This window comes from Cetorhinus maximus, chromosome 12 (genome assembly GCF_964194155.1).
Source record: "Cetorhinus maximus chromosome 12, sCetMax3.hap1.1, whole genome shotgun sequence".
NCBI classification, from domain to species: domain Eukaryota; kingdom Metazoa; phylum Chordata; class Chondrichthyes; order Lamniformes; family Cetorhinidae; genus Cetorhinus; species Cetorhinus maximus.
This window is the reverse complement of record NC_135890.1, coordinates 79,856,777-79,869,562: the sequence shown is the minus strand read 5'-3', so window position 1 is coordinate 79,869,562 and position 12,786 is coordinate 79,856,777. Positions and strand designations below refer to the sequence as shown.

The following is a 12,786-nucleotide window of genomic DNA, read 5'->3' as shown; positions in this document are numbered from 1 at the left end:
TGTGAGAGAGAATAGAACTAGGGGACACAGTTTAAAAATAAAGGGTCTCCCATTTACAGAAATGAGAATATCTTTTTTCTGAGGGTCGTTAGTCTGTGGAATTCTCTTCTCCAGAGAGCAGTGGAGGCAGGGTCATTGAATATTTTTTAAGGCTGAGTTAGATTCTTGATTGACAAGTGAGTCAAAGGGTAATCAGGGGTAACTCTTTCGAGTTATCAACAGTCACAGATTGTAACTCTTTCGAGTACATTCACAGTTCTTGGTTTCCGGGAGTGGGACATGAACCCACAACCTTCTGATTCAAAGGCGAGGGTGCTATGAACTGAGCCACAGCTGATGGACAAGTAGAGTTGAGGGCACAATCAGATCAGCCATGGTCTTATCAAATGACAGAACAGGCTCAAAGGGCTGAATGTCGTCCTGCTGCTCCTAGTTTGTATGTATGTTTGTATACATTATTTGGAGATTTGAGCTAGGAATCCAAAACTTTTCATAAACTCTCTAGAAATGCCCTTATGTTTTTAATCTGTCAAATGATTTTGGGATCAGTCATCCTTTTATAATTCTATAAACACAGCTGCAGCAGAATGACTAGCTCAGTGGAATTAACTGACCCAAAAATTCTTAATAACTACTAACGACTTAACAACTCTTAACTTACTAACTCTTTCAACTTAACTCCAGTTCTCTGCCTCTCCTGCTCACTGCCTTCCTCTCCTGAACCCTCGCTGTGACTAAGGCTCAGGAGAGGGAATTGGCAAGAGGAGCTGTGAATGGAAGGGTCAAGGAAGGAAGCAATGAGTGGGAGGGAGGCAGTGAGCAGGAGTGTGGTGTATGGGCCGGAAGAAACACAAGTGCTGACGTAACTTTGGGCTCCAAGAACTGACACCAGTGAATTTTGGCTGTTAATTTCACCTGATCAATCACGTCAGGCTTGGCTCTCGTCTTAATTTCCTATCTTGGTGAGTCTACCAATTCTTCGTTATAGTGGCAGTAAACCTTATTTAACCATCAGGATGTGCTATAATAATTAAGTGCACAGAACTTGATGGACTGTTGCGTAGGTGCTTGGGTTAAAGGGAACCCTGATCATTACTCGTCACTAGATCTATGGTCTGCCCCCTTGTTGCCTTTGGGCCATTTTTGTTGCAGAAAATTATCTCTGACCTACACAGGAATTCACTACCTTTCTGGCTTGCCCATCGTTTATCCTAATCTTTATGAAAATTAAATCCCCCTATTAAAGCCACTCTCCTTTTCTTCACGCTTGTCTAATCCCTGTACTTATACAATCTACAATTTAACAGCTGCTACCAGGACTCCTGTGCAAAACTCCCTCTACAGTCTTAGATCCTTTATTATATCTCAATTCTACCATAAAACCTCCACTGCCTGGTTATCTCTTGTTGTATCCTCTCACCGTCAAAGTAGTTTCATTCTTAATCACTAAGGCTACTCCATACCCCTCTACCATTTTCCCTAACTTTCCTGTAGACCTAATAGCCTGGTATATTTAATTCCCAACTCTAACCATCTTGCAGCCAAGTCTTAGTAATGGCTACCATGTCACACTCCTAGCTCAATTTAATCCTGCAATTCATTCAGTTTGTTTCTTATACTCTTGTGTGTTTGTTCAAAGAATATTTATTTGGGTTACACATCCAAATTTTGCTCCTACTCAAATGTTTTTATTTCTTCTTTGAATTACATTGTTACAATCCCCGTAGAGATTGATCTCTTTTTTTAAAGATATTTGAATTCCCAGTGACCGACTCAAAGGATCACATTACAAGGTTTCACGTTTCAAGACTTGTATTGTAACAAACAAAAATCAACATCAACTAAACATTACTGAGTCGGCAACTAATACACTAAACTACAGAAAAGATTTCTTCCCCCTAACTTCCTGAACATGACCAAAAACCCCATACTGCGTTTATATGTTGCATCGCACACACTGCAGAATTGTAGCCTTTACAGGAACCAGCCTAAAGTTATTCCCAGTTTCCAGTAGGTTGGCTTCCCTCCATCTTGCTGAGTTACAACACCCAGTGCTCCTCGTGTTGTCTTCCTCAGTCTTCTGAAAAACCCCAAACTGACTTAATAGCAGCAAGGCACAATATGGCAACTCCTTCTCTGAAAGAGCGAATCTTCCAATGTCATTAAATCTCTACTGCTTCCATCTCTTTGACCAGAAAATGCCAACAGAGAACAGCCTTTTCCACTGCTGTTCAAAGCAAGTGCTCCGTTCTTGTGTCTCGTGCGCTCGCTGCCCGTTGCATGCATGCTCCCCCTCTCGCTCGCTTGCGTACACGTGCTCCCTCCCTCTCCCATCTTGCGTACGTGCAGCCGCCCTCTGGGGCACCTGCAGCCGCCATCCCTCGGAAAGAAAACCTGGCACTAGTACTGCAAGAGGAAGAAACTCTATCACTGGGATGGGCTCCACCTGAACCAGGCTAGGTCCCAGGTTCTACTGAAAAGGTTAATAGGATGGTCACGAGGGCTTTATACTAGGAAATGGGGTGTGGAGGGGGGTTGGTGTTTGATTGGAAAAGGGAGTTTAAGTAATAGTTTGCTTTTCAAGAAGGATGTAGATTTGGTCACAAATGATGGTGTAGTTTATAAAATAACCTCAGAATTTGCATTGGAGGTTTAGTTAATTTCACCTGGAAAATGTTCAAATTTTTGACATGCTGATTGAGATCTTTATAGATACATGGTTGGGCAGCTGTAAATTTAAGGCATTAGTCTGACTAGTATATAATCTTTTTAAGCAACAATATTTCATGCAGCTAGATTTTTTTGGCGGAAATGTGTGGTGGTATCAGCTGGTCAAGGCCGTTCAGGATCTTGTATATTTCAATCAAATCACCCCTCACTCTTCTAAACTCCAGTGGGAACAAGCTCAGTCTGTCCATACCTTCCTCATAAGACAACCCACTCATTCCAGGTATCAATCTAGTAAATCTCCTTTGAACTGCCTCCAATGCATTTATATCTTTCCTTAAATAAGGAAACCAAAACTGCACGCGGCATTCGAGGTGCAGTCTCACCAATGCCCTGTATAACTGAAGCATAACATCCTTCCTTTTATGTTCAAACCCTCTCGTAATAAAAGATAGCATTCCATTAGCCTTAGTGTTTTTTGACCAACCAGTGCACAGGCTAGCACACTTCCAAATAGTCAGATCACAGAAGATTGTTACCCTGAGCCTAAATTACTTTGAAAAAATTGACCATCAACTTACTTTAACATGAAAACCATGAGGTTGGTTAAATTTCAATCCTGTAATTCACAGAATCCTCTGAATTAGATTCGATACATTCTGAATCTCATTGAAGTTCCCATAATAACTCTACAAAAGGAAAATAACGATTCATTTAAACACCAGAAACACTTCATATGACTGTTTATGCCCAAAATAAACACCACTTAAAATGCTATTACTGGCAACTTTGAAATTAACAATGTGAATGTATAATAGTTGTCATTTTTCAGATGAAATTAGGGACTACCCGTTTTAAAAGTCGTCATTTCAAACTGTGGGGACTGTATAGAGAAGTCAAAAGTTGGGATATTTGCTAATGATTGCTGTGTTCAGTCCCATTCGCAACTTCTCAGGTACTGAATAAGTCCGTGCCAGCATGGAGCAAGATCTGGAGAACATTCAGCCTTGGGCTGATGAGTGGCAAATAAAATTCACACCACAAGCACCAGCCAATGACAGTCTCAAACAAGAGAGAATCTAACCATCTCTCCATGACGTTCAGCGACAGTACCATTGCTGAATCCCCCACCAGTGACTTCCTGGGAGTTGCCAGTGACAAGAAGCTTAACTGAATAAGCTTTATAAATACTGGGGCTACAAGAGCAGATCAAAGGTTGGGAATTCTGTTAGCGAGTAACTTCGGACTTCTCAATTATGCCTTATTGATGGACAGGCTATGGGGAGTGTGGTGGAATACTTTTCAGTTGCCTGGATGCTTGCAGCTCCCAAAACATTCAAGAAGCTTGATAACATCCAAGGCAAACCAGCCCACTCGACTGTCATCCTATCCACCACCTTAAACATTCACTTCTTTCATCACCAGTGTACATTGGCAACAATGTGTGCCCTCTACAAGATGCACTGCAGCAACTCACCAAAGCTCCTCCAACAGCACTTTCCAAACCTGTGATCTCTACTACTGTGCCTAGAAGGACAAGGTCATCAGGCACATGGAACCACCACCACCAAGTTACTCTCCAAGTTGCGCACAATCCTGGCTTGAAACTATACCGTTGTTCCTTCACAGTCTGGTTCATAATTCTGGAACTCCCTTCCCAACAGGACTTGTGGGGGTACCCTAAACTACCTAGATTGCAAAGGGTCAGCATCGTCTTTTCAAGGGCAATTAGGGAACAAATGCCTTGTCAGCAATGCTCACATCCCATGAACAAATCTTTAAAAATATGTTCAAAACAAAAACAGAAATACCTGGAAAAACTCAGCAGGTCTGGCAGCATCGGCGGAGAAGAGCAAAGTTGACGTTTCGAGTCCTCATGACCCTTCAACAGAAATATGTTGACTTGCACTTGAGATTGTTCATGCTTACCTCAGGAAGACTTGCAGGCCAATGCTCTACCAGGTAGGATGGCCTGGCTGGATGACCAGCAGCAACCTTTTTAGTTTTAACTGGCTGAATGCTGATCTACAAGCCTTGGCTGTGCCAGCCTCTGAATTTGGGGTTTGTGGAATGTATGCCTATAAGGGCTCACTTGGGCATTCAGAACTCCATTTGTATGGCTGTTTTTCAGTAGTATAGATTTTGAGCTTGTTAGATATTTAGACAATGACAGGGAGTTTGCGTCAGTGGCAAAATGACAGTGCCTACCTCTGTCTTCAAAGAAAACTTCCCACAAAAACCTATTTAAATTTTCCCTTTTCCCGACATTAGTTTGAATCTCGCATCAAGTCAAGGGGATCTCCAGGCATCTAGAAACAGTGAAGCAGTATGAACAGCAAATCACATTGAAGTGTTCCCACAGACAACAAATCAGGAAGTAAAATGTACTGATTATCCTTCACTTTTAAATGCATTTTACAAAGAGCAAAATAAATGATTTGAGGCATGCAGATAGGATTAAGGTAGAGGCTGAAATACCAAGTTTTAAAAGAAAATTTTAAAATCTGAAATTTATTATAATGGAGAAATTTGACATTCCGTAAATATAAAATTGGTTTTTGGGGGTGGAAAGGTTCTTTGGCAATAATTATGGATTTAGTACACTGTTAAAAACACAGTTACACTTCAACAAGGTATAACTTTTTTGAGTTTTTTTTAAAAAAGTGAGACGTAAAGAAGGACTTGTGTTCATATCATACTTTTCATGACCACTGACGGGACAAAGTGCTTTACAGCCAATGAAGTACTTTTGTAGTGTAGTCGCTGTTGCAATGTAGGAAACACAGCAGCCAGTATGCACACAACAAACTCCCACACAGTAATGTAATAATGACAAGTTAATCTGTCTTTGATGTTGATTGAGGGATCAGCATTGGCCAGGACACCGGGAATATCTCCCCTGCCCTTATTCAAGATGGTGCTGTGGGATCTTTCACATCCATCCATCTAGGTTTAACGTCTCACCCAAAAGACGGCACCTTCGACAATACAGCACTCCCTCATTACTGTATGGAGTGTCAGCCTTGATTTATGGTAAAAGGGCAAGCTCTTGTCAGTTTGGTGATTTCTAATTGGCTGCAGTCTGGGGGAACTTCAACAGCACACCATTTGGAGAAGCATAGAGTTGTTTATCTCTTGGATTTCCATCGTTAACCACACGTGCGAACTGCAGAGGTTGCTGCCAGTTTCAGATGGGTAATGACTGCAAGTTTTGCCCTCATTACAACTCCAGAATCTGGGTTGTTGCAAAATGACCTTGAGATTGTAATTTGAGCACAGATGTCAGAGGAAGGATCCCTCGTGGTGTTGATAATAAAATATATAACTCTTAACATTCAATGGAAAAATTTTCTAAAAAGTTAAATAATACACATCGAATGCTCTTGAATTGCAATTTTGTTGACTTACAAAATCACTTGGCTGCTTATATTTGTCATTCAGACTCCTTTTGAAATACAACCATGTACTACATTGTCAAATGTTTTTTATGTAACACACTTGATTACTCTTCAGAAGATTCAGGACTGGAAAAGTCTCCTTAGCCATTTGACTTGTCCCAAACACTAATATCCATCAAATGCCTGCTGTCTATTATCTTTTCAGTTTCTCCCCTCCATTGATAGTCTGTTCCACTTGTTCACAAACCTCCATTCAAAGTGTTTAAATCTAAACTGCATCTATATTAGACTCCAACAAGGCCTAAGCTTAGTTGTGGTCATTTTGAATATATTATTGGGGTTCAATTTCTTTAAAAATCCTGAATACTTGAAGAATATTTCCCCGTAACCACCTTTTCATTCAGATCAAACAATTACGAGCTTTGCAACTTCTCTTGATAGTTTCTTAATATATCAGGTTGTTCACTCTTTTATTGCACTTTGCCATGTTTAGATACCCTTGAATGTAGTACAGTGGCCTGAATTGTGCATTGTGCTCCAGGTATGGCTATCAGTGCCTTGTACAGACTTAATTACTTTTATTGGAATGTTCTGTTCTGTTCCTCCTGGCTATGCATCCCAAGATCCATTTATTCCTCCCACTCACAGTGCTGTTAGTTTCTGTGAGCAATGATTCCAGCTGTCCTTCCTGTGTCCAGGAGCTTCTGTGAAGTTGATCAGAATTTCTTGTAAATATTTTATTTTACAGCATTTTTGAGACAATAGTTCTTGAGTTTAGAAGAATGAGAGATGATCTCATCATGAATATTCTGTAGGGGCTTGGGAGGGTGCACTCTGAGAGGTTGTTTCCCTTGGCTGGGGAATAGGTACATAATCTCAGGATAAAGGGTCAATCATTTAGGACTGAGATGAGAAATTCCTGCACTCAGTGGGTTGTGTATCTTGACAATTCTGTACCCCAGAGGGTTGTGGATGCTACATCATTGAGAATGTTCAAGGCTGAGATAGATTTTTGGACTTTCGGAGAAGCAAGGGATATGGAGAGTTTGGAGGCGGGGTAGGGAAGGGGTGATGGAGAGTGCAGATGAGACAGACCAGCCATGACCATATTGAATGACAGAATAGCCTTAAGTATGCTATTCTCCTCCTACGTTTTGAGGAAATGATTTCTCTGGAATTTACTACAAAAAAATTGATATGGCATTTAACTTGTTGATTTCATAGTTTTTTTGTGTGCCTAAAATTAGACTCTCTTACGTTTTTGTGCAGTGGGAGTGAAAAGAGGTTACACTTTGAAAGGAATTGCTGAGCAAATTATTTTTACTACTCACCACCTGCTTCATTTGTCTTCTGCCATTATTGCTAAGTATTTTCCTGTTAGCCAGCCAAACCACTTTTTTACTTATAGCTGACAACTGTTGCAAGATTGAATTTTAGGAGAACTCTGCCAGCGGGGCAGTGCACAAGTTATCACCAGCCACTTGTATAGAGAACTAGATAAAAACGTTAACTACCATCACAATTGACATGGTGTTAGGAGAGAGCTGACACTGGAATTTTTTTGAGTAGTTTTATTAGAATATACTACCATGTTTAAGTTATTGAAACTTTAGATATTTCACAGCAGTGAATGGCTGCAAATGTCACACGTGACGTTCTTGTGTCTTTGTACGGTTATATGGTTTTGATGAAGAGTTGTTAGAACTGTTGTTATAAGCTGGCTTTTTCCTTTATAGATGCTCACTGCTGTATTCCCAGCATTTTCTGCCTTTATTTCCAGCATTTGCAGTTATTCTTTAAAACTTCCACTTTGTAGCATGAGAACAGTTTTTAGTGGAACCTTTTGGCATATCTATCATCATTATGAAGCTAATGAGAAGGTTGCTAGCAAGCTATTCAGTGTGCATCAGCTTTGGCACTGACTGTTTAAGTGGGGAGATTATTGGAAAATGCAATATTGTAGCCAGGTTGAATTAAGCAGAAGAATTATTGGGTTCATAGATAAAATATCAACACAATGCAATTAGGAGACCGTAAGAGTATTTTTCATTTCAGTCAGCTGCACCAATTTAATTTTGTATCTAATTACTGTGTATAATTGACATTTAATTAACGTTAGATCAGAAATCTGGGATACTGACAGGGTGCACCAGATGTGCGCTCAGGCAGTTTGCATGCAGAAAAATAAAATGCATGTATGCCATAGGAGTATTTAAAACTAAATCATTTATGTCCCATCCATTTTCTGTAACCAAAGATAGTCTCCCACTACTGTTCAGTTTTTTTAAAATTAGAATATTTTCCTCCCTCCGATGGGAATGGGGAAAAGCTCAGGTGAATGGGACTATTCTGAGAGCATAGTGTGATGAGCAGAATGGTTGCCCCATGTTAAAATTGACTATCCATTTTTTTTTTCTCCTTGCTCACCTGAAGAGGATAGGTGGGGGTTAGTGGGGTCAGGAGGGATGGTCGTGGAGACGGTGGGCGGGGTGGGGGGGGTGTCATGGGAGGAGTTGGGGGGGAAGTTGTGTACTTGCCCAGGATTTAGACTAGGATTTTTCTGCCAAGTATTTCCTGGGTAACTATCCATGTAAGTACATTGGAAATGTCTGACATCTTTGTCTCGGTGTCAGAGTTAAGTTCACAAAAGGTCCTGGGGAGCAGGGAAATTGCCCATCAGAAGTTTGAACTTCCTGGGCAATTCCCACAGAGGGCAGTGTTTTGGGAGTCCTGCAGGGTCTCCACAAGCATATTGGGTCTACACCCTGTCTCCGATGATCCAGAGACTGGAAGATCTGGGCCAGCGTTTCAGGTCAGTGAACTTCAATCAGAACTGAGAAAAGTTGAAAATCTATTAGATTTCCAGCTTTTCCAAGTAAGTGAAAGGGGAGGGTGGGAAAAAGAACAAAGGGAAGGTCTGTGATGGGGTGAAAGAGATTAAATGACAGAGGTTCATGGTGCAAGGCCAAAGGGGTGTTTTAATTAGGTTGCATTTGTAATTAGCATGGCAGTTGATTCTTGGATTGTTGATGATTTGAAATTTTTGCAGTGGGTTAAATCATGTCATTTGATTGTAAGTATCCTGCGGGATACTGTGGAGTTCACTCAACTGATTTCTGGGATGAAGGAATTAACTTATGAGGGAAGGTTGGACAGGTTGGCCTTGTCCATTGGAGACTAGAAGACTGAAGTGATCTTATTGAAACATATAAGATCCTGAGGGGACTTGACAGGATGGATGCTGAGAGGATGTTTTCCTTTATGAGAGAGACTAGAACTAGGGGACACAGTATAAAAATAAAGGACCTCCCATTTAAGAAAGAGTTGAGGAAAATTTGTTTCTCAAGATTATTAGTCAATAGAATTGTCTTCCCAAGAGTAGTGGAGGCAGGGTCAGTGGTTAACATGGAAGTCAAAGGGTATGGGGAGGAGACAAGAAAGTAGAGTTGAGGCCACAATCAGCTCTGCCTCGCTCTTATCAAATGGTGGAACAGGCTCGAGGGTCTGAATGGCCTATTTCTGCTCCTAATTTATATGTTTACATGAGCCCTTTTACTTGTTTGGCTCTACATGTATGCACAAATGTTACTTTGAATCCTGTGAATGCCTGACTACTTAATCTCATTAGGAGCATTAGTTTTTAAAGTCCCATTTGTTCTGCAATATTTTAGGAATTTGGAGCTCTGCCGTGGGCGATGTTTTGCACAAAGATAGCTGTCAACCTGAAGCAAGCAGATAAGGCAATCAGCTAGTAATTCCATGATAGTATATAACAATATAAGGAGTAAAACACCAGTGTTTTAAGGATTAGTATAATGTTGTGGATTGACACAGGAGAGGTGCCCAATGTCGTTTTTGACAATGCAGACAGGCATTCCTGTAAATTGAAAGTTGGTATAGAGTGCAGTTTGTTTACCTATTTAATGTTCAAAAATTTGTCTGAAGTTTATATTTTTATTATAAAATGGAGTACAGTGATGAGGTTAAAATAGAAAATACTGAAATACTCAGCAGGTCCGGCAGCATCTGTGAAAAGATGATGACTGGTCATCGATTTGAAAAGTTAACACTGTTTCTCTTTCCACAGATGCAGCCTGATCTGCTGAGTATTTACTGCATTTTCTGCTTTATTTCAGATTTCCAGTATCCATAGTATTTTGCTTCTGTACAGTAATGAAGGTTTGAGGTGCGACTCCAGGGTCTCACTACATTTACCTAAATGGTGGGCAGAATAAAACACACTTCAATTTGTGCAGAATGATAAGTTAGTTTATGTGAGTAGCCAGTGATATGGAATACAAGATAATATCTAGCAAACACCAAAAAATATAATTGCGTGACTTAACTCAGACTCTGGGTAAAACCTGATAGCTGCCTAGTGATTTACTTGGTAAACTCACCTTAGCCTTGATCATTTTTTTTCACAGTCAAAACTAAATACAATCTAATAAACAGGGCAATTTGGATGCCAGAATGCTGAATTTACATGTTTAATGTCTTTAAATTATTCAGGTTATTTTGAGAATCTGTCAATCTGTATTATACTCCATTCCTTAACAACCGGCTCCATCCCTCTCCCTGGCAACAGAACAAAAAGATATTTCTTTATCTTCAGCTACTTATCCAATTCCCTTTTGAAAGCCACAATTGAATCTACCCCCACTACCCTCTCAGGAAGTGCATTCCAGATCCAAACTGCTTGCTGAGTAAACATTTTTTTCGTTTCACCTTTGGTTCCTTTGCCATTCACATTCAATCTGTCTCCTCTGGTTCTTGACCCTACAGCCGAAGGGAACAATTTCTCTCTTTTCTCTGTTTAGGTCCTTAATGATTTTGAACACTTGTATGAAATCTCCTCTCAACCTTCTCTCTAAGAACAGCTCCAGCTTCTCCAATCTATCCACGAATTGAAGTCCCTCATCTCTAGAATCATTCTCATAAATCTTTCCTGCACCCTCTCATTGTTCCTAACGTGTGGTGCTCAGAATTGGATGCACCGCTCCAGTTGAGGCTGAAGCAGTATTTTGTAAAAGTTTGGAAGAAAGGTGACAATGTTGCTGGACTAGTAATCCAGAGCTCTAGGCTAATGCTCTGGGGACATGGGTTCAAATTCTACCACAGCAATTGGTGGAATTTAAATTAAATTAATAAATCTGGAATATAAAGCTAGTCTCAGTATTGGTAACCATGAAATAATCATTGATTGCATTAATGATGTAAAAAAAAACCCATCTAGTTCGCTAATGTCCTTTAGGGAAGGAAATCTGCCGCCTTTGCCTGGCCTGCATGTGAATCCAGACCCAGAGCAATGTGGTTGACTCTTAACTGCTCTCTGAAATGGCATGTATCAAATGTTAGGATCTATCTTCTATGCATTTACAAGTCAAATGTTTTTCTGATTTGTATATATAATTGGTGAGTCAACATTTTTAAAATGGTGTGAAATTAAGATGCTGCATCGTATGTGATGGAGGTGGTTCAGGGAACGACATTTGCATTTTCTAAAAGAATGGCCCCGCCAATAAAAATTTTAACTCCACAATGTGCGTATTTCTTTTTTTGGCTGTATATCTTCCTGCATATCAGCCTGATAGACAGGCTTGGCTTCCAGTCAGGCAGGGAGCAGTCTGGGGCTGGCCTTGGCCACAGGGAACAAACCTGCAGTTTCTCGTTGGAGCGTAGTTGGTGGGAGAAAAATCTGATCTCAGGGAAGAAGGTAGACTTGGGGGCCAGAGTCGGGTGCACTCCTTCTTCTCCTGGCCCACAAGCAGTGCTCTAAGGACCGTTTGCCTTTTCTCCAAAGCTGTCCTCACTTCTCGAGCTGCCAAGTTTTCCAGCACCCGGGAAACCTGGTGAGCCAGGGTTAAACCTGCATTTCTAATTTTGTTTTTTACTTTTCTCTCTAACTCTGCTAGACCCCTCTCTTGTATTGTCATGCCTCCTTTCACTTTTCCAGGACATTGTCAAGTCATTGGAAATTATAGCAACAATCTTTGAGTTGGTGGTGCAGGAGTTCAGTTTGGTTTGAAGCTCTTCAGATGATGAAACAGTAGCCTGTGCCAACATGCAGCAAGACCTTTGCAACATTCAGGCTTGGGCTGATAAGTGGCAAGTAACATTTGTGCTGCACAAGTACCAGACAATCATTGTCTCCAACAAGGAAGAGACGAACCACTACTCCATGCGATTCAAAAACATAACCATCAATGAATAGCCCATCGTCAACGTCCCAGGTGTCACCACTTTGACCAAGCTTTTAGTGACCTGCCATATTATCCCCTGTGTGGCTGTGTCAAATTTTGTTTGTGTGTGTGTTAGCTGTGGCGTGATTGGTAGCACTGTCACCTCTGAGTCACGAGATCCTGTGTTCATGTCCCACGCCAAGATTTGAGCACAAAAATCATGGCTGACGCTCAGTGCAGTACTGAGGAATTGGTGCACTGTTGGAGATGCCGTCCTTCGATTAAACATTAAACTGAGATCCCATCTGCCTGCTCAAGTGAATGTAAAAGTTCCCGTGGCAGTATTTTGAAGAAGAGTAGAGGAGTTATCACTCTGTTCTGGCCAGTATTTAGTCCTCAATGAACATCAGAAAAACGGGTTGTCCGATCATTTATCACACTGCTATTTGTTGGAGTTTGCCGTGCACAAAATTGGCTGCTGCATTTCCTACAGTAACTGCGCTTCAAAAGTACTTTGAGATACCTGATTGTCATGCAAA

At 40.8% G+C, this 12,786-nt stretch overlaps 1 protein-coding gene across 4 annotated transcripts in view; it reads left to right on the top strand.

The window, feature by feature from the left end:
* Positions 1-12,786, top strand: part of sppl3 (signal peptide peptidase 3) — a 187,424-nt gene that overhangs the window by 59,366 nt on the left and 115,272 nt on the right. Inside the window, exon 1 of one of the 4 annotated variants that reach the window (XM_078553989.1) lies at positions 4,967-5,051. The exons of the other annotated variants lie outside the window; for them this stretch is intronic. Coding sequence (XP_078410115.1) covers positions 5,050-5,051 — 2 coding nt within the window. The 5' untranslated portion in view covers positions 4,967-5,049. Of the gene's footprint in view, positions 1-4,966; positions 5,052-12,786 lie in introns of those variants that run through there. 4 annotated transcript variants of the gene reach the window in all.